Source organism: Thamnophis sirtalis, unplaced genomic scaffold (genome assembly GCF_051295495.1).
Source record: "Thamnophis sirtalis isolate CommonGarterSnake01/CBP01778 unplaced genomic scaffold, rThaSir2_p1.2 scaffold_18, whole genome shotgun sequence".
NCBI lineage: Eukaryota > Metazoa > Chordata > Lepidosauria > Squamata > Natricidae > Thamnophis > Thamnophis sirtalis.
Window position 1 is genome coordinate 755798 of NW_028261398.1, and position 26380 is coordinate 782177.

The 26380-nt window shown below is 49.6% G+C and overlaps 3 protein-coding genes and 1 long non-coding RNA gene across 4 annotated transcripts in view; 1 reads left to right on the plus strand and 3 right to left on the minus strand.

Annotated features, from left to right (window-relative positions):
* LOC148042286 (SLAM family member 6-like) overlaps positions 1-26380 on the minus strand; it is a 979974-nt gene that overhangs the window by 667226 nt on the left and 286368 nt on the right. The gene's annotated exons all lie outside the window — the stretch shown is intronic.
* LOC148042303 (uncharacterized) lies at positions 946-3091 on the minus strand. The gene is made up of 2 exons (XM_087702987.1): positions 2738-3091; positions 946-2601 (listed from the first exon to the last, which is right to left on the minus strand). Exon 2 carries the CDS (start codon positions 2469-2471, stop codon positions 1395-1397), a length of 1077 nt encoding a protein of 358 aa, XP_087559113.1. The 5' UTR covers positions 2472-2601; positions 2738-3091; the 3' UTR covers positions 946-1394.
* The window catches only part of LOC148042304 (uncharacterized), a 64409-nt gene continuing 53308 nt past the window's right edge, over positions 15280-26380 (minus strand). Inside the window, 1 exon segment of the mRNA XM_087702991.1 lies at positions 15280-17360. Within this exon segment, the coding sequence (XP_087559117.1) occupies positions 15990-17360 (1371 nt within the window). The 3' untranslated portion in view covers positions 15280-15989.
* Positions 18860-21334, plus strand: LOC148042305 (uncharacterized). Its single transcript, XR_015695216.1, has 2 exons — positions 18860-19841; positions 21178-21334. It is a non-coding gene; the product is annotated as an uncharacterized LOC148042305 (long non-coding RNA).

Genomic DNA, 26380 nt, shown 5'->3' on the forward strand with positions numbered 1-26380 from the left:
AATCAATATCTCATTGTTGGGGGGGGGAAAAGAATCAGGAAAACATTCAGCGCTGATATTCTCCAAGTTGGATTCTTTCTGGGTCTTCAACTGCTGGAGCCCTCAACATTTGGAAGATGGGCAAAAGAGGGTCATGTCCTTGGGGATTCAGCATCATGAAGCCACGCAGGATTTTCATATCTTACTCTCCAAACTCAGGCACTAAGTTTGGTGTGGAGCCGAAAAGAACTTGATTGCCTGAATTGGGGAGAGTTTGAGAGAAGCAAAGGGGAGCCCAACTGCCAATGACTCTGGGTGGCTTACAAGAGAGGACAATAAAACGGGGAAGAAGATGGGCAAAACACTGTATGAAAATCCAAAGCTCCCAATGGCTCAAGGAAGAGCCAACCCAGGGGTGGAGGGCTATGTCGCAGGGCACAGTGGCACAGGACACAGCCGCAACAGGAGTCCCCTCCAAAGAGGGAGAGGGTGTAGGAGGAAAAACACACACACACAGACACACACACACAGACACAGTTTCCAAGGGCTCAAAAAGGTTGAAAACTGCAACTAGGAAGGGGGCAGTATTGGAGGGGATTTCCCCCAACTGCTGCAGTCTTTGGAAAGGAGGAGCAGGTGGATGTGGAGAGGGAGGGGCTGGTAAGGCAGCTAAAGTGGGGAGGGGCTGGCTGACTACCGTGCTTACTGTCTCTGGGGTGCATAGGGCACTGCACACCAAGACAACTACACACAAGAACAGGTTTCCCCCACCTGCCATCACTCTGCTCAAGAACGAATTCCCACACCTCCTCCTAAGACTGCATTACTATCTTCTTCTTACTCTTCTCGGTAACTGTCTCTCCCCACTTATGACTATGTTGCTTGTATCTTGACAATTTAGATGGTTCTGTTTGTTTCTTAGTACGATTTGATTGCTTATTAGTAACTTACGACTATCACCAAGTGTTGTATGTTGATGGATGCCTTTTATTTCACTTCAGGTACACTGTGAGAGGTGATGCACCAAAGACAAATTCCTTGTGTGTCCAGTCACACTTGGCCAATAAAGAATTCCCTTCTGCTCTGTCCTATTAACGGAGGACATTTCTTGGGTGAGAAGTGAAAGCAAAGAAAATCCAGTTGCCTCCTGAAAAAGCACCTTCGGGATGAGATCTTCTGCTTGAGCAGAGGGTTGGGCTAGAAGACCTCTAAGGTCCCTTCCAGCTGGCTTGTTCTTATTGTGTCAGCTGAGAAGGGAACTTCCTCCATCTCTCTAAGCCTCACTGGGCTCCAGCATCAGATTAGCTCAGGTCTTCAGTGCAAAACGAGGAGAGCATTAAAAGGGCGGAAAACTCTGTGGCCCCTTCAGCTTTCGCTCGCCTGGCTGCACCCCCAGACCTCCCAACCCACCTTGCCTAGGGGAGGACCCCGGAGGGAGGGAACGGCTGCAGTCCCAGGAGGGACCCTCGGCCTCCCCCTGCCTGAATGCGGGGATTGGGCGGAGGATTTTCTCCTGAATGGATCCTTTGATGTTTATAAAGGTGGCTCCTCTGACTGAAGCTCTTTCCACACTCCAGACATTTATGAGGTTTTTCTCCTGTGTGGATCCTTTGATGTCTATAAAGGTCTCTCCCCTCACTGAAGCTCTTTCCACACTCCAAACATTTATGAGGTTTTTCTCCTGTGTGGATCTTTTGATGTACATAAAGGCTGCTCCTCTGACTGAAGCTCTTTCCACACTCCAGACATTTATGAGGTTTTTCTCCTGTGTGGATCCTTTGATGTGCATAAAGGCTGCTCCTCTCAGTGAAGCTCTTTTCACACTCCAGACATTTATGAGGTTTTTCTCCTGTGTGGATCCTTTGATGTCTATAAAGGTGGCTCCTCCGCCTGAAGCTATTTCCACACTCCAGACATTTATGAGGTTTTTTTCCTGTGTGGATCCTTTGATGTACATAAAGGCTGCTACTCTGACTGAAGCTCTTTCCACACTCCAGACATTTATGAGGTTTTTCTCCTGTGTGGATCCTTTGATGTGCATAAAGGCTGCTACTCTGACTGAAGCTCTTTCCACACTCCAGACATTTATGAGGTTTTTCTCCTGTGTGGATCCTTTGATGTGCATAAAGGCTGCTCCTTTCAGTGAAGCTCTTTCCACACTCCAAACATTTATGAGGTTTTTCTCCTGTGTGGATCCTTTGATGTCTATAAAGGCTGCTACTCTCAGTGAAGCTCTTTCCACACTCCAGACATTTATGAGGTTTTTCTCCTGAATGGACCTTTAGATGCTTTCGAAGATACTTATTTCTCTTGAAGAATTTTTCACATTCCGGGCACTGATATCTCTCTTCTTCCTCCTGGATCCTTTGGGGATTCCGGGGTCTTCCGAAGGACCCTCCGCCCTCCAGGCCCGTCTCGGCGTCTCCCCCCGTTTCCTCCTCCCCGCATCGCCCTCCAGGCAGCCGCCTTTCCCGGGCTCCCGCTGGGCTCATCCCTCCTGCAAGTCCGGAGCCCCCCGGCCTTTCCCCGCCGTCTCCCGGGGCTGCTCCGCGGGGCCCGCTCTCCTCCTCCTCTCGGGCGGCGCTTCCTTCCTTCCCTCCCCCGCCGGGCTCCTCCGTCCTCCTGCAAGGGAGAAAGAGAGGCGGGTCACGGCGGCGTCCCCCTCACCGCAGGAGAGGCCCAGGCCGAGGCCTCCCCTCCCGAGGACCCGAAGGAGACCCTCCCAGGCTGCCCCTCCGTCCCAGCAGCCTCTACTTACTTCCGGTTTCTCCGCCTCCGAAGGGAACCGCTCCTTCCGTCAGCTCACTGGTTCCGAAAGTGAAGGCGCTCCGTTTCCCAGCCCCGCCTTCCTGCGAAGCCCCGCCTCCTCCTCTCCAGACACCGCCTCCTTGTCGTTCCCCCGAAGGAGAGAAAGGGACCCGCCAGAACAGTTCGGTTCTCAGCCTTCCTGATGCCGTTCGACACGGTTCCTCCTGCGGCGGTGACCCCCAAGCGCCAAATTGGGCTCCAGCCTTCCCTTCGCCGCCACGTTCCTTCCTTTTATTTCATTCTCCGCGCCTGGTTTTCCGCCTCAGCAGCGGTCCCTCTCGGCCTCCGTAGCTCCGCCCACCGAGCGCCGTCGCTGGGAGGGAGGTGCTTTCCCAGCGTCCTCTGCGCTTGCGCGTCTATCCCCACTCCGGACCCTCCTTCTGCCCCGCCCCCCGCCAGCCCCACGGAGAGGCGGAGGGAGGGCGGGGCTTCGGGTGGCTCCTTCGCGTGCGGGAGGCTCCTGGCGGGGGCGGGGAGCTGAAGGGGAGGCTCCGAAGACTTCAGGGAGACGCAGCACGCAGGCTCCGAAGACTTCCAGGCTCCCCCCGGGGGTCTCGGGCGACCCCTGGGAAAAGGCCCTTCCACCCCCAGGAGGAGAACCGCCAGGCCAGGAGCCAAGCAGCCGAAGGGATCCCGGAAAGGGACGGAGCTCAGCCCGAGGGGATCCCGGGAGGCCATTGGGAGACGAGGGAGCCCAGGAGGGACGGTGGGGGATCCACTTGAAAGCCAGGGATCCCAAGGGGGGGGGGGAAGAATCGGATCCCAGGAGGGGATTCCCCCCACCCTTTCCTGCAGGGGGGGGGAAAGGACCCCTCCTCCTCCTCCCTTTGGGGCTGAGCAGGGGGGAGACCAGCCGCGGGGGGAGCTCTGGGCCCCCTGGAGAAGGAGCTGGAGAGGCTCCTGCAGTTTTCTCTGCTTCGGTGGGTCCTCTGGACTGGATCCCCTAGACCGGATCGCCTGCGGCTGAGGAGGCCCTCTGGCCACAGGGACCCCCAACCCTGCAGCGGAGGAGACCCCGAGGCCCCCTGTGGCACAAGAGCCGCTGGACGTCCCAGCCGAGGAGACCAAAAAGGCCCCCCAGCTCAGAACAAAGTCTGGCTAGGACCAAACAGGGGCCGGAGAAGGCGGGGTGGGAGCAGAGGGTGCAAATAAACTCTGTACATGCTCAGAGGCTGCAGTGGCGTGTCTTCCAGAGAGGACGGTTGGGGATCCTGGGAATGGTCATCCCACGTCAAGCGTGTCCCGTGAGTGGCAGCTGCCAGCTGGCCTCTAATTGAAATGGGCCCAATTGGCTGTGGAAGGGACAGGAGACCACAAAGAGATCTCCACTCTGCCTGGAAGAAGCAAAGGCGAACCGCTTCCACATTGGGGCTTCATAAATCAGAAATATACTTTCTAAGGTGGGAAACGTGTCCCCACGTGGCTCTGTCTAAAACTGCCCCCTTGGCTGGGGACCCATCAGCAAAGCCCTTTAAAATATCCCAGTAACGTTCTGGTTGGTCAGGTGACTGACCCTCTTTATGTCCGTCCCTAGTTATGACCTTAATGGCAAGCTCCATTACGATATTTATGTATATACTTGAATAATAATTCTTCTTTAACATGCAATCAACAAATAAAGTGCAGAGGTATAATGTTCCCTGGCCATAATTTCTTGGAAAGCGTAAAGGAGAAATCTGAAAAAGGGGCAAAGCTAAAAGAGGATAGAAAAAAATATTTTGTTGGTGACTTTGTTGACTATGAAAAACTCAAGAGCAAAACCAAGAAATTCAATCATTAAATGATACCTAAAGGAGAGTTTTGTGAAATAAAGGCCTCGGAGTCATTAGATCTGCAAATCAGAGTCTCCCGCCCTCATTTGCACTCATCCCTTACTCTTCTCTCTTCCCCTTCATATCCTCTCTCCCTATCCCTCCCCATCTGCCTCTCCTTTCTTCTTTCTTCTTTCCCTTTCCTCTCACCTACTCCTCTCTATCTCTTCAGCTTCATATCCTCTCCTCTTCCTATCCCTCCCCATCTGCCTCTCCTCTCCTTTCTTCTTTCCCTTTCCTCTCACCTACTCCTCTCTATCTCTTCAGCTTCATATCCTCCCAAAAGGAGACCGTCTCCAGTTAAAGAGCAGCTAAGGAGGAGAATCTCCTGCTAGTGAATTTCCTCATAGAAATCAATATCTCATTGTTGGGAGAAAAAAGAAACAGGAAATCATGCAATGTTGATATTCTCCAAGTTGGATTCTTTCTGGGTCTTCAGCTGCTGGAGCCTTCAACATTTGGAAGATGGGCAAAAGAGGGTCATGTCCTTGGGGATTCAGCATCATGAAGCCACGCAGGATTTTCTTTTTGCAGAAATTGTTCAAGGGAGACAGGATTTCTTTTTCCTGTCCTGCATGGCCGTATTACTTGGGGATTCAGGAAAAGTTGTCTCCCCTAAGCAGAAACGATGGAGGGAGCTCACCTGGGGTGACGGAAGAAAACACAAAAGAGCCTGGCAAAAGAAAGGGAAGGCGATGGGAAGTTCATCCAGAGGCACATTAATGAGTGGAGCCTCTCTTGACAGAGGCAGTCTATATACACAAACCTGCTCAGGAGCCTTGGAAGGAGCCCCTCCCCCCTCCTGGATCCCTTGGGGCCCCCCGGGGTCTTCCGAAGGACCCTCCTCCTCCTCCTCCTCCTCTCGGGTGGCGCTTCCTTCCTTGCTTCCTCCGTCCTCCTGCAGGGGGGAGAGAGAGGCCGAAGCCTCCGCCTCCCACGGAGGTCCTTCCTCGTAGGGAACATAGAATATGGCCAGGACTGGACAAAGGAGTCTGTGACATCCAGTGAGGCTAAACCAAGCCGCGAGCACCGAGAATCTTCACGCTCTTCTCCATGCCCTTCTTGCAGAAAATGACGGGCGTTAGACTTCTCAGGATACGGGAAAAGTCTATTTGGCAGCCAGGTTCAGAAAGGGAGCCCATGGCTTAGCATCGCAAGTTCTGAACACCCTTCATTATCGAAGCAGGCGTTCTTATACGTTCCCAAAAGCAATGCAACACGGAAACACTTAACTCACTTCTTAGAGGTTACCATGAGGAGAGAAGCCTTAGAAGGAGACGGGATCTTACTTCTCCTTTTGTTTATGGAGTACGTGCCATTAAGGAACTTTAATTGAACGTTGGACTTTTGACATAGGTTTTGACATAGGGACATTGGCTGGAACATCTTTTGGTTAGGCACCGGCTTCCTGTTCTTTTGCAAGCTGCAACTCTGCCTATGTGGCTTTTTAATAAGGGGTCCCGAGAGGCTGTCCAGCCTGACCCAGTAGGTTGTCACACTTAATGTCCAAATCTCACTTTACGTCCTACTTTACCCTCCTTGGCTCCTCGCAACTGTAATAGATGCCCAGAAGAGGCTTTTGGGGCTGTCGGGCTGAAAACCGAAGCCCTATTCGCCCCAAAAGCGGCTGCACCAGTAAAGAAGGCCTCCAGGTGGCTGCCGGCTTCAAAACATGGCCACGGGAATGCTGACCGAGCCTCCGGAGCCTCGGAGCCGTGCAGTGGAGGAAGGGCCCCAGAATCGCCAGCTGAGGCCTCTCTTGCCACCCCCCATCCCCCCAGTCCCCAGCCTCCCCTGGCTGCCTAAGCCTGCCAGCCAGGCCACCTTACCTGCTGCCTGCTCACCTGCCTGCTCCTTGCATCCATCACATCGTTGGCAAAAGCCTGGACCTTAAATTCCTGAGCTTTAGTTCGTAACCCTTTAATTTGTATATCACTCCTCACTATTTTAAGAAGGGGTTCTAATGTAAGGATAAACAGCAGGGGGGATAACGAGCATCCTTGTCTTGTGCCTTTACCAATCTCAATATCACCCGCTGTCAGGCCTGCAATTATATTCCTTTTAGAATTTTGCCACTTTCTCTTATTTCATTATGCTGTTTCTTTAGTAGAGTTGATGGGAGGGGGAAATAGACAGGAGTGAGATTGTGGAATGTATTGTTTTCATTCTTTACTAGAAGCCAAGGTCATCCTTTTTCTCCGCACTAGCACACCTGACCGGAAGCAGCTGGGTGTGGATGCCAGCGTGGAAGAAGAAGATTGGACCATGTGATGGATTGTGGGTGTGGGGACAAGATCATGAACTTTTAACTGGGTGGAATTGTGACGTCATTTTCAGTATTGGGATTCCATAGCATGATGCCAACATGTCTGTCTTATTAAATTGGAACCTTAAGGATAGATCTGCCTTGGACTCTGATTTAATTCTGCATGATATTTGGAACGCTGACACCCGCCTCTTCTCCATTTACCAATAATGTCGGTTTGTCATACATAAATTGCCTGAACTGCATTTAAGAAGTTTTCTCCTGACTTCCTGGGAGGGGCTTACTGATGGAAGCAGCTTAACATAGCTGCTCCCGAATTCCTGGTCGCGTTATCTGTTAGACGATCATCTATCAGACGTCTGGCAGGTTGTTTACCTTACTCTTCGGGCAAAGAAGAGAAGGTGAGCGGGTTCTGTTGAGCAAGTGCCTTCTGATCTTTCCAGTTTGTGTGTCTGCGAGGAGAGGGGGGGCAGCTAAGGGCAGAACTGTCTCCGTGCCGGGGAACTCCAGCTGCCTTTGCAGCACGAAGTAAGCTCTCTCTTTCTCAGAACAAGGCTTGGTTTATTTGATTTCAACACGAGCAGGACTGGTATGCGAGAACTTTATGTTCTTTAATTGTTTACCGTATATACTCGAGTATAAGCCGAGTTTTTCAGCCCACCTTTTGGGCTGAAAAAAGCCACCTCGGCTTATACTCGAGTCAGTGAAAAATTTGCCCGAAATGGAGGAGAAAAAGGGGCGGGGCCATGCCGCTGGGTGACGCTCGTGAATGGCCCGGCGCCCCTGTGAGTTTCCCCTCCCTCTGTGTTAGTTTGCCGCGCACCATCCCCCCTCCTCACATTCTAATGTAATGCAGGGCTGTCTTACGATTCCCCTTCCTCCTGCCGCTCTGCAACGATGTCCCACCTCCTCCTTATGGCAAGCAGCCACATAACGATGTCCCAGAGCTAGTATACTGTGTTTCTTTGAAATAAATATTCAAAAACATTATTGGTATCTATTTTTATTTTTGAAATTTACCGGTAGCTGCTGCATTTCCCACCCTAGGCTTATACTCGAGTCAATAACTTTTCCAGTTTTTTGTGGTAAAATTAGGTGCCTCGGCTTATATTCGGGCCGGCCTATACTCGAGTATATACGGTATTCAAATCTTAGCTTCATTTTTACAAGACCTTCTTCCGTTCCTCCATCTTGGAAGACAGCTTTTATATCTCTGATACCCAAAGAAGATCAAGATATTACTCAACCAAAAAACTATAGACCTATCTCATTACTTAATGTAGATTATAAAATCTTTACTAAAATACTAGCAAACAGGTTAATGTTGGTTATTCAACAATTGATACACACTGACCAAACAGGTTTTATTCAAGGGAGACAAATGAAAAGTAATGTAAGATTAATTATTAATGCATTAGAATATTTGGGAAAGAACAATCAAATTCCTGCTGCGTTCATATTTCTGGATGCTGAGAAAGCCTTTGATCGAGTTAATTGGCAATTCTTGTTGAAGACATTGCAAAAAATGCAAATAGGAGAAAGTTTTTTACAATCAATCAAAGCAATATATCAACAGCAAACGGCTCAAATCATAGTCAATGGAAGTTTAACAGACTCTTTTCAAATTGGAAAAGGTACAAGACAGGGTTGTCCCTTGTCCCCACTATTGTTTATTATAACTTTGGAAGCATTGTTGAATAAAATACGGGGCTTGGATGGTCTAAAAGGAATTAAGATTAGGCAGCAAGAATACAGAGTACGTGCTTTTGTGGATGATCTGGTTATAATATTGGATCAACCGCAGGAATCTAGTATGATCCTAATGAATACGATTAATCAATATGGTCAAGTGTCTGGTTTTAAAATAAATTTAGGGAAAACAAAAATATTAGCCATAAATATGAATACTAAACAAAAGGAAGAACTAGGAGGAATGCTAGGATGTGAGGTAGTCAAAAAGGTCAAATATCTCGGAGTTAATATCTTAATCTCAAATGGGAAATTATATAAGTATAATTATGAACCACTCTGGCATAGTATACAGATAGAGATGAAAAAATGGGATAAGTTGCACTTATCTTTGTTGGGAAGAATAGCGGCAGTGAAAATGAATATCTTACCAAAATTTTTATTTCGTTTCCAAATGTTACCTATACTTAAAAAAGATGTGAATCTTTTAGAACGGCAGAAGGGTATCAATAAATTTGTATGGGCAGGAAAGAAGCCGAGAGTAAAGCTGAAAATAATGCAAGATGTACGTGAGAGGGGAGGTTTGAAACTACCCAATCTAAAACTATATTATGATGCAGTGGTATTATCCGTAATTAGTGATTGGATCGATTTAACCAATGATAGGATACTGAATATTGAGGGACATGATTTGGTATATGGTTGGCATGCTTACCTGTTATTTAACAAAAAATTGGATAAAAAATTTAAAAGTCATATTTTAAGAAATGCTTTATTGCGGGTCTGGAAAAAATATCAACATAAATTAAATGACAAGATACCCATGTGGGCAATTCCTAGACATGCAATTGAAAATATGAATATAGCACAAAAACAAGATAGAATTACTTGCAGACATCTTCTCACCCTGGAAAGGGGGGTACTACAACTAAAATCCTAAAACATTTCAAAGTATTGTGCATAGAATTTTAAAAAAAGGTTTATTTCAATTTATTTTGGATAAAATCTTTTTTTAAATAGTCAGGAGTCATTGACACTGAATTTGCACTTTTAATAATCAGGAAGCACATACTGAGTTTCTTTGAAAGAAAATCCAATAATTTAAAAATCCAATAATGTGTTTCCTAGTATAATTTGATTGCTTATTAGTAACCTATGACTATCACTGTGTTGTAGCTTATGATTCTTGATGAATGTATTCTATTTTATTTTTCTTTATGTACACTGAGAGCATATTCACCAAAGACAAATTCCTTGTGTGTCCAATCACACTTGGCCAATAAACTACTCTACTCTATTCTACTCTACTCTACTCTATTCATTTCTATTTCAATTCTAATAAGGAGTTTACCTTCTCTCTCTTGAAAATGTAAGCTGGCATAAGGCATTATAATGCAAGCCTCAAACAGTTCATTTAGTGACCAAAGTTACAATGGCATTGAAAAAAGTGACTGATGACCATTTTTCACACTTAGCGACCATTTTCACACTTAGCGACCATTGCAGCATCCTCACGGTCATGCGATCAAAATTTTGATGTTTGGCAACAGATTCGTATTTATGATGGTTTCAGTGTCCTGGGGTCATTTTAATTGCCTTTTGTGACCTTTTGACAAAGTCAAATGGGGAAACCAGATTCACTTATGCTACTAACTTATCAGCTGCAGTTATTCACTTAAGAACTGTGGCAAGAAAGGTGGTATAATGGGGCAAAATTCACCTAACAAATGTCTCAGGAAGAAAAATTTTGGGCTCAGCTGTGGTCAAGGACTACCTGTACATTAACCACCCTTTCTCTGGAGACAGAATGGTCATTGCTCACTGCTTCAAATGCGGGGGAGGGGGTCTTGGGGAGCAAAACATTTTTGGTTCCTACATCTGTGGATTAACATCACGTCTCCTTGGATGAGCAGCCAGGGATAGAATCTGATTCCTTTAGGTCAGTGCTTCTCAACCTTGGTCCACCTGAAGATGCGTGGACTTCAACTCCCAGAATTCCCCAGCCAGCTGGCTTGGCGGATTCTGGGAGCTGAAGTCCATGCATCTTCAGGTGGACCAAGGTTGAGAAGCACTGCTTTAGATGGAGAGAAAAGTTGATGGAAAGAATCCTAAAAGCTACTTAATGTTGTTAACAGTAAAATAACTAGATAAAAGCAGAGATTGAGTCTCCAAATCATAGTTAGATAGTAATGTTCTTCTTGCCTTGCAATGAAGAGTAATGGGGACCATTTAAAAAAAACCTAGCAAGGAGGGAAGTGTGTCAAAATATTGTGCATAGAATTTTTAAAAATGGTTTATTTCAATTTATTTTGGTAGAATAAATTTTTAAAAATTCTATGCACAATACATTTCAAAGTATTGAATATAAATTTTTTTAAAATGGTTTTACTTCAACTTATTCTTTGTGGAATAGTTTGAAATGGTTACAATGTAAATTATTGCTGGTGTAATACTTAACAATGGTTTTTAAGGATTTCTTTTATTTATAGAATATCTTTTTTAATTATTTTGGGGGGAATTTTATTTTTTAATTGTTTATAAAATATATTTACTACAAGAAATGCAATATGTTCAGACCAGGTTTATGTGTCTCAAAGTGGCTGCTATTCTATGGGCAGGCCAGGTTGGTGCAAGGCAGCTTTGCCAGATTTAGTGTGTTTCACCCTCGTTGAATTTTATATCGTATTAATAGTATTAATTATACGATTATAAAATTGTATAATTTTAATTTTGTTTTAGATTATTAAGAGTAAGAAAAAGAGGATGCACATTACAATACTTTGAAGTGTCCATTCCCCTCCCACGAAAGGGGAAGCCTGTTTACAGTGATAAGTGCGGACAACGATCCATTTTGAAAAAGTTGGACAAAGTTTCTTTGAAATGTCTCACAAGATTGTTCTCCGACTCTGCTTCTCAGTGCTTTTCTTAAGAGCTGGTAAGTTGTTTTTACTGTCTTTCTAGCAGATTCAAACCAGGACTAAAATGAATGTTTTGTTTTTTGGGGTTCATCATAATTTTCAGATTTAAAGATTTAAAACTGCGGTGGAACTTTATCTCCACCCAAAAAAGCTGAGTTGGAGAACCTCAAGAAAAAGGGAGATAAGTTAGAAATAAATTCTAGCACAAGAAATAGAAAACATTTTCTGCATTTTTTCTTTACAAAATATAAGAAACACATAGATAACGCCATTATTTATGTTTTGTGGGAATATGCTACTTAACAGTATAGTATTAAAAGAGAATTTGACAACTAGACAGATTCTTTGGGTATTAAAAGTTTCTTTACCATGTGGAATGGGATAAAGGAATGGTTACCCTTAAGATTACTTGTTCTCTTTGCTTCCCCTAACTAAAACAAATGAAACAGGATATTTGTACCAATACCCCCTGTGGGGAGGTAAATGAGTAATCAATGTCATGCCTCTGTTTTGGGAGATTGTGTAGAGGTCTACGTGACACAGGAAGGCCAGGTATTTGGGCATGATCGATAAGTTGTCAAAGAGTAGAAAAGACTGTACAGAACTGTCATTCGGGGTTCAGGTTTTGCTCCTGAACCTTTGCGCAAATAAACCTTTCCCTTTGACAAAGAGCTGGCCTTGTCTCATTTTCTGCAACAGTATAAATTAAAGAGGACTAGAAATTCAATTTCATACCCAAACATACTGCAGGTCCAGAGCAGTAAATAAAGATTTCAAAGTCCCATTTCATTTCATGTAGTCAAATAACCACAAAACATTGAAAAAAACGAAGGAGCCTGGCGAAAGGAAGGGAAGGCGATGGGAGGTTCATCCAGAGGCACATGAATGAGTGGAGCCACCCTGGACAGAGGCAGTCTACCTGCACAAACCTCCTCAGGAGCCTTGGAAGGAGGCCGTTTCCTCTGAAGCCCCCCGACCCTCCTGGATCCTTTGGGGCCCCCGGGGTCTTCCGAAGGCTCCGCCTCCCGCGGCCCCCCCTCCCGGCCTCCCCCCGCCAGACCAGGCCTCCCTTCTGCAGAGGACCCTCCCGGACTTCCACTCCCGGCATCCCCTGCTCCCCCCCCCACACCTGCATCAGGCCGCATGCGCACTCGAATCGGGAAACTCCTTCAGCGGCTGCATGGAATCCGAAAGTGAGGGTCTCCTTCTTCAGCCAAGCCCCGCCTCTTCCTCTTCTAGTCACGCCCCCTGCGCTTTCCCCGCCAGTTCGCCTCATTTGCATCGGAGCAGCTTCTGCTCCACCCCATTGGCGGGCTGTCGCCGGGCCACACCCCCTACTCGACTCTGCAGCGGCCGCCTTCCCTCCCTTCGTTTGGCTCCTCCCTTGCGCCGCTGGCTCCGCCCCGCCGCTCCCTCCCCTTCGCCCGGCTTAGCCAAACTAAAGAGGGGGGGGGCGATGGGGGCGAATGGGGGATTCCCAAAGGGGCTGCAATGGAGGGGAACGGAGGGAGGGTCCCATGGGCAGCCTCGGCTTTCCTGTGCCGGAACCCTTTCTGCCTCCCCGGAGCTGCTCCCTTCCCCGCCCCATTCAGCCTGCAGCCCCTGGGCATCTCCGCGTGGCCCCCTTTCCTCCTGGGGCAGGTGGGGTGGAGAAGGGGGGGTTGCAGGGGGTCCAGGTACTGCTGGCCGCCTGGCACCAAGACCCCCTTCCTTCCCCCCCCCCCCCGCTGGAAGGAGGAGCGGGCGAGGTGGCGATGGCTGTTGCCAGCCTGAAAGAAGCCTTGAATGTCGCCATCCTTTCGGGTCTTACAATCAATACCATTGAAATCTCCCGGCCACCTGAACCCCGGAGGCTCCTGGCGGCTTTGCAAATGTTAAAGCACGTTTTTATTGTTGTGGGTCGCCTACATTTGGGAGGGTCAAATCCTTCAGGGAAGAAGATAAAAGTCATTTTAGAATACTAGTGTCTCCCCCCCCCCCTCTTTGTAGTTCAGGAACCTCTGTGCAGTTTCTCTCCTGGCCTTATCTTCCTTTTGTGGGAAACTCTTGGTGGTACCTGAGCGTAATCATAATTTAGTCCACCTTCCATCCTCATTTCTCATTCTGGAGCCTTGGACTCAATTGCAATTGTTTCCTGAATCTTTGGGCTTCCACAGAAGGAAACAATTTACCTGTCAGAAACCACTTAGCCAGGATGTTGAATGCAAGAATAGCCCCCTTACAGGAAAACCCCCAAATCCACATGGCTAGAACATGAAACTAGAAGCTTTGCAAGATACCTGTGACCTGGGATAGGCAACAGGTGGCCTGAGGTGTACCTATTTAAGAATAACAAGTGTAAAGGCTTTAGGGGGGGGCAACTGTAACTCAGCTAACCAATAAATACTACTGGCATTATTGGCAGGGCAAGGGAGTCTGTGTGACTCACCTGGGAGTATAAAAATTGAGTGTAAGACTGTAATCTGGGACTTGGAGGCCTTCAAGGCCAGGGTCCTTCTATCCTGGTACCAAAATAGAAGAATATTCTGGTCTCACATCTTGTGTTTGTCGATCAATTGGCTGTCACACTAAGTGACACCCCCCCCCCAGGTCCCTTCCTGCTCCCTTCAGTTCCTTCCCCGCTTACCTAGTAATTAATGCTAGTTGGTATTCCTAAGGAAAGAGTATTGGGCCCCAGGGAGACCCTCGGGGTGCCCCACTGCCTACTTCCCTGCATGTGGAAGTTCCATTAAGGCAGGGCTGTGGATCATACGTCCTTCCAAAGAGGATCTCCAGAATCCCAATAGAGGAGGATGCTGGAAGAGAGCAGCTGCTTTGGCCCTCAGCTTCCCTAGAGAGTGGAAGCCACGGAGTGCTGTCCACAAAGTGGCTGCCATGTTGGAGTGGCCAAAAATCACTGCAGGTGCTCTCAGAATGGTGCCCACTTTCAGGACAGCAGCTAAGATCCTCTTTTCAGGAAGGCCATGCATTGCAGAGGCTCTTTCCTGAAGAGATCTACTCACAAGATTTGCTCTAGGAGTTCAGGGACTGGGCCGGAAAACGCTTACAGATTGTTGAGAGCAATATGCTAACTCTTGTAAACCCCTTAGAGAAGGCTGTAAAGCGGTGTATAAGTTCAACTGCAATTGTTACTAAGACAAAGGTTATTAGCCGTGTATTTTTTAAAGCACATCCATGTTGTTCAATTCAATGATTGAGTAAATTTTCTCTTAGTGCCTGAGAACAAATACATTCTTGCCATTACTGAAACCTGGTGGGATGAAACCCAGAAGCATTTAAAAATTTCAAAACAGACGCAATAGAAGAAGAGGTGAAGTTACACATCAACAGCTAACCCTTTTTTAATTGCAAAAAACAAAACAAAACACTAAACCTCCCCCCCCCCCCAAATCCTTCATTAAATGCACTTGGGTTATTATGAAAGGAAAACGGAATGTGGTTACCATAGGTGTAAACTCCGGATTATCCAATCAGAGGAACTAGAAGAACCGTTTGCTAATCATTTAGCTGGTTAACAGGAAGCATAAAAATAGGGGACTTTAACCATCCTGACAACTGGGAAACACCTAATCACTGCACCTGGTGGGAGGTCGAAGAGGTGAGATACGAGAATATGAAGTTTTCTTGGCCTTAAGAGAGTCCCTTGTAGCGGTTTCTGCTGGAAGACAAGGGGACCATTCTGGGGATCCAACTGGCAAGAGTGTCAGATGTCTGGAGATGGTCTTACATGGTTCGGACATTTGGAAAAGCCATATAGAGCGAATCAAATAATGACAGAACAATTGTTCCAATTAAGCACCAAGTGGGATGTCAATTTGAAAGCAATTTATTAGAGTATTGTAGCAAACAGATTTCCCTCAACTAAAGAGGAAACAGAACAGGGTTTCATTTTATACTCAACACAGTAGAAAAAGTAGAAAAGAAAAATTGATTGTATGGAAGAAATAAGATTTTTTTTAAAAAAATATAGAAAACATATATTTATAAATGTAGATCAGTCTGTTTTTAAAGCATGGAGGAAATCATCCTGCTCAGCTACAGTTATATCAGAGACGTGGACAGTAACATCCCATAATATTAAGCACCAGCATTGAAATGAGCATTGCATTACAGAAGAGAACATCCCCATGAGAAAAGGAATCTCATTGTAGCCAGTAGAAACATCTAGCATGTACACTTGAAAAAGTCCTTTCTTAATCAGCCTGGGAAACTCCCTTATTTGGCAACTATTAACTTTTCTTAATCTCCTCTTTACTCAACCCCCTTATTGGAATTACAATTATCATGGATATCATTATTCTGTTGCTTTTTTAGGACACTGGAAGTTTGTGCACTTGGGACAAATCCCTAGCGTGTCAATTCACAATTGGCCAAATTGGATGCAAAATTCAATTCCCGAGATACACTCTATGACTTCTCCCACGCCCTTGTGAATTATTTGGTCTTGATGGAGGCCTCTACCCTCAGTATAGCTCTTTCCCCACTCCAGGCATTGGTAGAGTTTCTCTGTAGTGTGGATTATTTGATGCTGAATAAGTTTCCCTTTTGACTGAAGCTCTTTCCACACAACAGACATTTATGAGGTTTTCCCCCTGGGTGAATCCTTTGGTGTGCATAAAGGTCGCTCCTCTGATTGAAGCTCTTTCCACACTACAGACATTTATGAGGTTTTTCTCCTGTGTGGATCTTTTGATGTGCATAAAGGTTGCTCCTCTGACTGAAGCTCTTTCCACACTCCAGACATTTATGAGGTTTTTCTCCTGTGTGGACCTTTTGGTGTGTATTAAGGTGGCTCCTCCGCCTGAAGCTCTTTCCACACTCCAGACATTTATGAGGTTTTTCTCCTGTGTGGATCATTTGATGTGCATAAAGGTGGCTCCTCCGACTGAAGCTCTTTCCACACTCCAGACATTTATGAGGTTTTTCTCCTGTGTGGATCCTTTGATGTGCATAAAGGTTGCTGCTCTGACTGAAGCTCTTTCCACACTCCACACATTTATGAGAATTTTCTCCTGTGTGGATCTTTTGGTGTGTATTAAGGTGGCTCCTCTCACTGAAGCTCTTTCCACACTCCAGACATTTATGAGGTTTTTCTCCTAAATGGATCATTTCATGTCTATAAAGGTTGCTCCTCTGACTGAAGCTCTTTCCACACTCCAGACATTTATGAGGTTTTTCTCCTGTGTGGATCCTTTGATGTGCATAAAGGTTGCTCCTCTGACTGAAGCTCTTTCCACACTCCAGACATTTATGAGGTTCTTCTCCTGTGTGGATCATTTGATGTGCATAAAGATTGATCCTCTGACTGAAGCTCTTTCCACACTCCAAACATTTATGAGGTTCTTCTCCTGTGTGGATCCTTTGATGTGCATAAAGATTGCTCCTCTGACTGAAGCTCTTTCCACACTCCAAACATTTATGAGGTTTTTCTCCTGTGTGGATCCTTTGATGTGCATAAAGGTTGCCCCTCTGACTGAAGCTCTTTCCACACTCCAAACATTCATGAGGTTTTTCTCCTGTGTGGATCCTTTGATGTGCATAAAGTTTGCTCCTCTCACTGAAGCTCTTTCCACACTCCAAACATTCATGAGGTTTTTCTCCTGTGTGGATCCTTTGATGTGCATAAAGGCTGCTCCTCTGAATGAAGCTCTTTCCACACTCCAGACATTTATGAGGTTTTTCTCCTGTGTGGATCTTTTGGTGTGTATAAAGGCTGCTCCTCTGACTAAAGCTCTTTCCACACTCCAGACATTTATGAGGTTTTTCTCCTGTGTGAATATTTTGATGTGCATAAAGGTGGCTCCTCTGACTGAAACTCTTTCCACACTCCAGACATTTATGAGGTTTTTCTCCTGTGTGAATATTTTGATGTGCATAAAGATTGCTCCTCTGACTGAAACTCTTTCCACACTCGAGACATTTATGAGGATTTTCTCCTGTGTGGATCTTTTGATGTCTATAAAGGCTGCTCCTCTCACTGAAGCTCTTTCCACACTCCAGACATTTATGAAGTTTTTCTCCTGTGTGGATCCTTTGATGCCTATAAAAGCTGCTCCTCTGACTGAAGCTCTTTCCACACTCCAGACATTTAAGAAGTTCTCCTGTGTGGATCCTTTGATGTGCATAAAGACTGCGCATCTGACTGAAGCTCTTTCCACACTCCAGACATTTATGAGGTTTTTCTCCTGAATGGACCTTTAGATGCTTTCGAAGATACTTATTTTCCTTGAAGAATTTTTCACATTCCGGGCACTGATATCTCTCTTCTTCCTCCTGGATCCTTTGGGGATTCCGGGGTCTTCCGAAGGACCCTCCGCCCTCCAGGCCCGTCTCGGCCTCTCCCCCCGTTTCCTCCTCCCCGCATCGCCCTCCAGGCAGCCGCCTTTCCCGGGCTCCTGCTGGGCTCATCCCTCCTGCAGCTCCGGAGCCCCCCGGCCTTTCCCCGCCGTCTCCAGGGGCTGCTCCGCGGGGCCCGCTCTCCTCCTCCTCCTCTCGGGCGGCGCTTCCTTCCTTCCCTCCGGCGCCGGGCTCCTCCGTCCTCCTGCAGGGGAGAAAGAGAGGCAGGTCACGGCGGCGTCCCCCTCACCGCAGGAGAGGCCCAGGCCGAGGCCTCCCCTCCCGAGGACCCGAAGGAGACCCTCCCAGGCTGCCACTCCGTCCCAGCAGACTCTACTTACTTCCGGTTTCTCCACCCCCCAAGCGCCCAATTGGGCTGCAGCCTTCCCTTCGCCGCCACGTATTTCATTCTCCGCGCCAGGTTTTCCGCCTCAGCAACGGTCCCTCTCGCCTCCGTAGCTCCGCCCACCGAGCGCCGTCGCTGGGAGGGAGCTGCTTTCCCAGCGTCCTGTGCGCTTGCGTGTCTGTCCCCACTCCGGCCCCTCCTTTCGCCCCGCCCCCCGCCCACAGCCAGCCACACGGAGAGGCGGAGGGAGGGCGGGGCTTCGGTGGGAGGAGCCCCGGTGGCCCCTCCCCTCCCGCCACCCCTTCCCTTCGGGCGGCTCCTTTGGGCGCGGGAGGCTCCTGGCGGGGGTGGCGGAGCTTCGCCTGGGGAGCTGAAGGGGAGGCTCCGAAGGGAAGCCCCGCCTCCTCCCTTCCCCGGCTTCTCCTGCCAGGGAGACGCAGCACGCAGGCTCCGAAGACTTCCAGGCTCCCCCCGGGGGTCTCGGGCGACCCCTGGGAAAAGGCCCTTCCCCCCCCCCCCAGGAGGAGAACCGCCGGGCCAGGAGCCGAGCAGCCGAAGGGATCCCGGGAAGGGACGGAGCTCAGCCCGAGGGGATCCCGGGAGGCCGTTGGGAGACGAGGGAGCCCAGGAGGGACGGGGGGATCCACTGGAAAGCCAGGGATCCCAAGGGGGGGAAGAAGCGGATCCCAGGAGGGGATCCCCCCCACCCTTTCCTGCAGGGGGGGGAAAGGACTCCTCCTCCTCCCTTTGGGGCTGAGCAGGGGGGAGACAGGCAGCCACTGACACGAGGGATCCTGGGGGGCTCTCCGAGTTTGCCCTTTTTCTTGCAGGCGTTTCAAGGAAGCTCCGGCAGCACCAAGGATCCCTGAAATCCTTGCCTGCCTCTCCTTGTTTTAAACAAAAGGGCCAAATAAATGGAGTAAAGCCAGTCCTTATTTATTGTTCATTTCATGGACTAAACTGACAGGCCGTCCGTGTCTCAGACTCTGGGCAAACTTCCCCTCTGTGTGGAGTGGGTGGAAATGAGGAGATCTCGGGAATCCCAGGGTGGAACCTTCCCCAGCATTCACGGCTACTGAAAGAAAATACAAGACAAAGGCCTCTTAATCAAAGCCTGAAATGGGAAGAACGGAAGTTTTGCCTTTGTGTCCATTGGAGACTTCAGACCACTTTGCAAATTTAGCCTTCAGCTGGTTAACCTGCTCCCGTTTAACAGGCTTGTAAATCTAACGAGTAAAGAGAGAAATGCGTTTAGCCTCAATTCCAGTGTAATCTTTTATTTCTGGAATAGTTAAATGTAACGTGGATTCTAGACTGGGCTGTGTTTTAAAAAGGCACCAAGGAGCCCCCAGATCCGAATCCAGCATCTCCAGCCCCAGGTGGGGTCTCGGTCCGGGTGGCGCCAAGCTCTGCTTCTTCCCCTCTTCCTCCCTTCTCCAGAGCCACTGCAGTGCCAGCGGAGATCCGGGCGAGTACAACCTGCATTCTCGCACAGTGTTGTGTGGCACATGTGGGCAGCCGGCAGAGAAGTCATCCGGGGGCACGAATGTGGGCACCAGCACCATGTCCACCGGCTCCTCCTCCTCCAGCTTGACCATCACGCGCAGCTACCGCAGTGGAGGCACCAGCCTCGGGGAGAGCCTCCTGCCCCGCTCCTACATCCTGGGCACTCCACCCCACGCCAGCAGGTCAGTCTGGGGGCGCCCCAGCGGGCATGTGTGATCCTGGGCCGGAGGAGGAGGGGGCTTTGTGGTGGGAGGCCTCCGATTCTGAGTGCCCCCCTTCCTCCCCCTGACGGGGAAGCTCCAGAGACCGATCACTGTGCACTGTCAGTCCTTCCAGGGCGGCAGAGAGATGACTGTGGGCATCCCAGGGCTTCCTGGCACCCTCTGTGCCACACGGGGCTCCTCAGCCAGGGCATTTGGGGAAGGCCGGGATGGTCCCCACTGAACAGCAGGCGTGGGGTGGGCTGAAAACCCTGAAAGGCTGCAACGTTCACATGAGAACAGTCAGCTCCAGTTGGCTTTGTGCCCAACTTAGCGTATGCGTTGTCTGGCATGGAATTCGGTCTCCGGCTTCAACAGGGGTTGGACTAGAAGACCTCTGAGCTCCCTTCCAGACCGAGTCCCCAAACCATGCGAACGCAAGGAGGCACCCATGTGCTCCCAACCCCCCAATGCAATGTGTGTGTGGCCGCCGCGCATATGTAGCCCTGCGCATACATGCACACATCTCCTGCACATGACATGTGGCCCCCGCATGTGCCCCCCCCCACCTCTGCGCATTCACGGCAGAACCCGAAGAGCTGCTGGCCTGCTGGAAGCGCATGCACAAGCGTGGCGGAGCTGAGCTGGGGCTTGGCCACAAGAGGGCGCCGCATGCCACAGGTTACCCTTCAGGGGCCTAAAGCAGGAGGACAGCCGTGTGTGCGCGTATGTGCGCACACAGTGGGCGGAGCCAGTCTGGCCAGCCAGCCCACCGCCCACAGACCCCCTCCCGCCCCTCTGCCAAACAAACAGGAGTGGCCTCCGCTGGGGCTGCCCAGTGGCTGCATTGGGGGGGGGGCTGTCAAAGACCCCCCTGAGGTGGGAGACTTTTTATGCAGAAAACTTTGCCCTTTGGAAAATGGTCTCGGCGATTGTCTCCCCGGAGGTTTGGTCACACAGAGGCAGCCTTAGCTCTGGGGAAGGGGCTGTTCTTCCCCTGGGCAGGCAGGTCCACGTGTCCCTCCCCATAAGCCTTTTGGACTGGCAGCCACGCCTGCCTCTCCCACAATTCCCTTGCTGGCATTTTGAGGGAGGCCCAGTTCTGGATCGGCCCTGAACCTAGAATGAGGGAGAAATGTCCTGATTGCGAGAACAATTCCTCCGTGCTTCGTCCCTGGAGGCTCTTAAGTAGCAATCAAGGCCATTTGTGTGGAACGGAAGAGGGTCTCTTGCTTGGGGAGGGGGCTGGGCTAGATGACCTCTGAGGTCCCTTCTGACTCTATGTCAGTCTTCTCTCTCTCTCTCTCCCCCCTCTTAGGGTCCTTCAAACTGCAGCATCATGTAATCGTCCGATGTTCCCGACATGCACTCAAATCTGCTTTATGGAGCTCTCTGTCCTTTACCTGCTCAGAAAAAGAGGAAACCATTTTTAAAAGAAGTTATTTTCTATGCAAGAATTTATACTTTATTACATATATCTATATCTCTATATATATCTCTATATAAATACGCTAAAGATGCTTCAGGTTTTTTAAGGGGGTGGGGGAGGTCTTTTTTCTATCTCAAAGGTTTAAAAGGAAGTTTAAAACCTGCCAAAGAGGTGAATCTATTACTGCCAAAAAGGAAAAAAGTCCTAGAATTGTCATATGTTTCTTCTAGTAAGGGGGGGGAGCCTGCAAAAGGACAGGATCCGTCTGTGTCTGCTTGAATACCAAAGTTTTCTTTGAAAAACGAATCAAAAATCACAAAGTTTTTCTCCTCCTTCTGGGCCACCGTTTGTCAACTTCACCAACTTTAAGAGGGGGGACTTCAACTCCCAAGAATTCCCCAGCCAGTCCGTCCGTACCCCATCTTAAAGTTGGTGGGGTTGTGAAACTCTCTTCCAGGGAAATCTCTTTAAATTTGTTGCACTTAACCTTCCCCCTGGGGGGGGGGTGTTGACCACTAACTAACCATGGTTAACTTCTGCCTTGCTTCCCAGCGTGCCCTTGAGCAAAAGAGTCCAACTCTTTTGAAGAATCTACAAGCCGAGAGTTGACCTTCGTTTACATTTTGAAAATGGGAGGGAGACCTTCAGACGGAACCCGTTTTGGGTTGCAATGATACTTGAGGGATGCCCCCTGTTGAACCCAGGGTCCTCAGCCCTGGCAGGTTTAAGGCGGAGGAACTTCAACTCCCAGAATTCCCCAGCCAGTATGGGGGACTCCTGGGAGTCGAGTTTTAAAATTGCCACGTTTGAGAAACATGAATTTAACCTCGTGTCCTCAGTCCCCTCCGGCCCAAATCAGGTTGTTTAATACCTGCATTAAAACACTTTAGGAGATGGACATTCAGGGATTCTCCAATTAAAATCCAAATTGCCCTCACTTTAGAACTTCTAGAATGTCTGCTCTACATAGGCTCCATTGACTCCACTTGGACAGAACCAGCGGAGATGCCGAGGGAGGGTCTTGCTCAGATTTCCTGGAATGAGTTCCAGCTTGTCACCCCTGAGGAAGTGGATGAGGCCATGGGAGCGATGAGTGCCTCCACCTGTTTGCTGGACCCGTGTCCCTCCTGGCTGGTCTCGACCAGCAGGGAGGTCACACGAGGCTGGCTCCAGGGGATCAAGAACACGTCTCTGCAGGAGGGATCTTTCCTGCAGCCCCTGAAGGAGGCGGTGGTAAGACCCCTCCTCAAGAAGCCTTCTCTGGACCCAGCTATTCTTAAAAACTATCGTCCCGTCTCCAACCTCCCTTTTCTAGGGAAGGTTGTTGAGAAGGTGGTGGCCCTTCAACTCCGACGGACCTTGGATGAAGCAGATTACCTAGACCCTTTTCAGTCTGGTTTCAGGCCTGGATACTGCACTGAAACCGCCTTGGTCGCACTGACCGATGATCTCTGGCGGGCCAAGGATAGAGGACATTCCTCTATCCTAGTGCTCCTTGACCTCTCAGCGGCCTTCGATACCATCGACCATGGTATCCTTCTGCGACGGCTGGAGGAGGTGGGAGTGAGAGGCACCGTTCTACGGTGGTTCTCCTCTTACCTCTCCAACAGGTCACAGTCGGTGTTGGTTGGGGGGCAGAGGTCGACCCCTAGGCCCCTTAATTATGGGGTGCCGCAGGGGTCGGTCTTGTCCCCCCCTCCTATTTAATACCTACATGAAGCCACTGGGTGAGATCATTCATCGGCACGGGATTAAATACCACCAGTACACGGACGACACACAGTTGTATCTTTCCGCCCCGTGCCAACTCAGCGTAGCGGTGGAAGTGATGTGCCAGTGCCTGGAAGCTGTTAGGGTCTGGATGGGAGTGAACAAACTCGCACTCAATCCCGACAAGACCGAGTGGCTGTGGATGTTGCCCCCTAAGGACAGCCCAGGTAGCCCGCCCTAAGCCTAGAGGGAGAAAATTTGCTCCGCTCAGAGAGGGTCTGCAACTTAGGAGTCCAGAATTAGTCCAGAATGCAGCTGCGCGAATGATACTGGGTGTACCAAGATACACCCACACTACACCTATCCTCCGTGAGCTGCACTGGCTCCCTATCGGTCTCCGAGCACGATTCAAGGTGCTGGTTATTACTTTTAAAGCCCTACATGGCCTGGGACCCGGATATCTGCGAGACCGTCTTCTGCCGCATACCTCCCAACGGCCGATAAGATCGCACAGGGTGGGCCTTCTCCGAGTGCCGTCAACCGGACAATGTCGGCTGGTGGCTCCCCGGGGGAGGGCCTTCTCTGTAGCCGCCCCGACCCTATGGAATGAACTATCCCCAGAGATCCCTCCCCACTCTCATGGCCTTCCGAAAGGCTATCAAAACCTGGCTATTCCAGCAGGCCTGGGGCTGTTGACCTCTTGACCGAGGTCCATCCCCGATTAGACTGGGTGCATGATGTGGTTTTTTAATTTGTTTTCCTCCGTTTTTTTTAACTCTTCACTTTTTAAAATTTATTTTCTGTAAGCTGCCCGGAGTCCTTCGGGATTGGGCGGCCTATAAAATTTATTAAATCAAATCAAATCAAATCAAATCAATTGTCCTCTGTTCAAAAATCCCAGGTGTTTCAGGAATCTTCCTCCCTCTGGTTCCATTGAGGGTGACGTCCTACTTCTTAAATGAAGTTTGATTTCACTCCCCCTGCAGAAAAGCTGGTCCGTTGTCCAAATCCATCCACCTGATGGGAAATTAAGCGGACAGCCCCTCTTTTGCTTCAAGGAATAACGTTGAGTAGAGACGTTTCCCTTTGGAAGAAGAGAAGCTGCTTAAGAGGGTTTCCTTCTGCAGCAATGCTGACCTCTCCGCCCGGCCCCCCCTTGCCCAGCCCTACGCATGGCACACGGTGCCTGAGCCTGTCTAGAGGGCCTTGCCAAGGGGTGGGTGTAGAAGTGGGTTCCCTGAGTCTGTTAGGGGAACGCCTGGGCTTCAGGCTGCCTTCCAGGGCGCAGGAATGGTGAGGATGGGCTTGGGAAAAGTCCCTTCAACTGCCTGCTGTGCGATTGGCTGTTTCTAGTCAAGGGGGGGAAATGTGGGTCTTTGGGCTCTGAGGCAGAGCGGATGCCTTTTGGCCAGGGGAGGGGGAGGGGCCAGCTGTGCTTTCCAAAAGGCCCCCCCCCGCTCTATTCCACCAGGAGGACAGGACCATGTCTTCTCCTGGGCTTGGAGCAGAGATCTGCAGCCTCGTGTGGTGCCTTCAGGTCTGGTTAAGTTTGGGAAACGTAGTTCTTGTATGCGGTTTGGGACTGGAAGCCTAACCTTAAACCAGTGGTTCCCAAACTTGGCAGCTTTAAGACTTGTGGACTTCAACTCCCAGAATTCTCCAGCCAGCAGAGCTTAAAGTTTGGGAACCACTGCCTTAAACCTTTGCTGGCTGGGGAATTCTGAAAGTTGGCCAGATGGAGAAACCCTGGTTTAAGGTCATGTTCTTCAACCTGATGCTCCTCAGCCTTTGATGGGTAGCTGGCTTCCTGACCCATGGATCTCTTCCTTGGACACTTCCCACCCCAGAGGATCCATGGATGGGATCCCTGCCCCCCCCCCAGTCCCTTTGGATGGGCCCTTCCCCCCCTTTGAGAATTTGCTGGGAAACGGTGGACCCTCCTATGGGGAAGGACTTCTCACCAAGGATGATGGTTCCCCCGACTCTGCACGGCTTCCCAGGGAGGAGGAAGAGCTGCAGGGTTCCTCTAGAGGCTCCCCTGGACTTCCTCTGCCCCCCTTCACGTACGTCCCATATGCCTGGAGGGAGACAATCCTGAGCCTCACCCCCACCCCCTAACCTGTCCTGCCCAGTTGGCCCAGAGGAGATGGTTCTTTGCCTCTCTGCTTCCAGCTGGGATTGCAGTCGGAACCAGCTCTGGTCCCTCTGACTTCTGCATCCCACGGGGGTCCCCCCAGCCCCCCTTTTCTCCTGCCCTTGATCTCGTTTGCACTTGGAGAGAGGCGCCTTTTGAAAGCTCTTTCCTCAGGAACCCTGGCAGGAGGGAGACCCCCGGCTGCTGAGGGGCGCCCTGCCTCCTTCGTGGGGAGAGCAAGCCTGCCTTTAAACTGGGGGGGGGTGGGAAAGGAGGAGGGGGCACCAACTAAACCAGCCCACTGCTTGCTCCTGCCTGGTGCAGATGCTTACTGATTGAGGAGGGGTCTTTGCTCCAGCCGGACGCTCTTTCTCCATCCTTCTCTCCCCTCCCCCCAGCAGCCCCTCCCTTTTTCATTGTGCTGTTAACTTGGGGTGCTGTCGGGGGAGGGGTCTGCCAAGGGATGCTTTGTGCTCTGATGGGAACTGTGCAGTATTTGTATTTTTTAAAACCAATATAGTCATCCAAAACTACGGCTGTTGTGTTTCTTTCATTGGGAATGGGGGGGGGAGTGGACTCTTTGGGGGGGGCTGTTGGTGGGGAGGGTTGCTTGGCTTGAGGTCCCCCATCCCACGTGGGGCTCCCCAGGGAGGCAGGGATGTGGGTCACTCATCACACTGCCTCTGCACACACAACCACACCTGTTGGGCTGCCATCCCAGGCTGGAGGAGGCGGAAGGAAGGTGATCTCCAGAGGACGGGAGAGACCCCAGACCTGATACCCTCAGTAGGGCAGAACCCCCCCCCCAGCCCCACTGCTGACTTTTCTTGCCATACTTGTCAAATTGAATCACTGGAATTTTTAGTGAGTAACGTGGTTGTTAAGTGAGCCTGGCTTCCCCATTGAATTCGCTTGTTGGAAGGTCCCAAAAGGGGATCTCGTGACCCCGGGATGATGCGACCGTCGTAAATATGAACCCGTTACCCGGCATCTGGAGTTTGATCGCGTGACGGTGGGATGCTGTAGTGGTCAGAAGCGGACAAACGGAAATGTCACTAAATGGTCGCTAAATGAACCGTTATAAGTCCAGGACTCATCCGATGGGAGAGGAGAGTCACTGAGCGTTGTGTAAAAGCAATTCGGTTCTTGGCTCTTTTCAACAACTTTGATGACTTCTGAGTTTCTTTGGTGCAGTAGATCAGCTTTGCTGGCTGAGGAACTCTGGGAGTTGAAGTCCAGAGGTCTTAA

Bases quoted from the DNA above. Each gene is read 5' to 3' on its own strand.
- LOC148042303 (XM_087702987.1), bottom strand. From the start codon at position 2,471: ATGAGCCCAGCGGGAGCCCGGGAAAGGCGGCTGCCTGGAGGGCGATGC.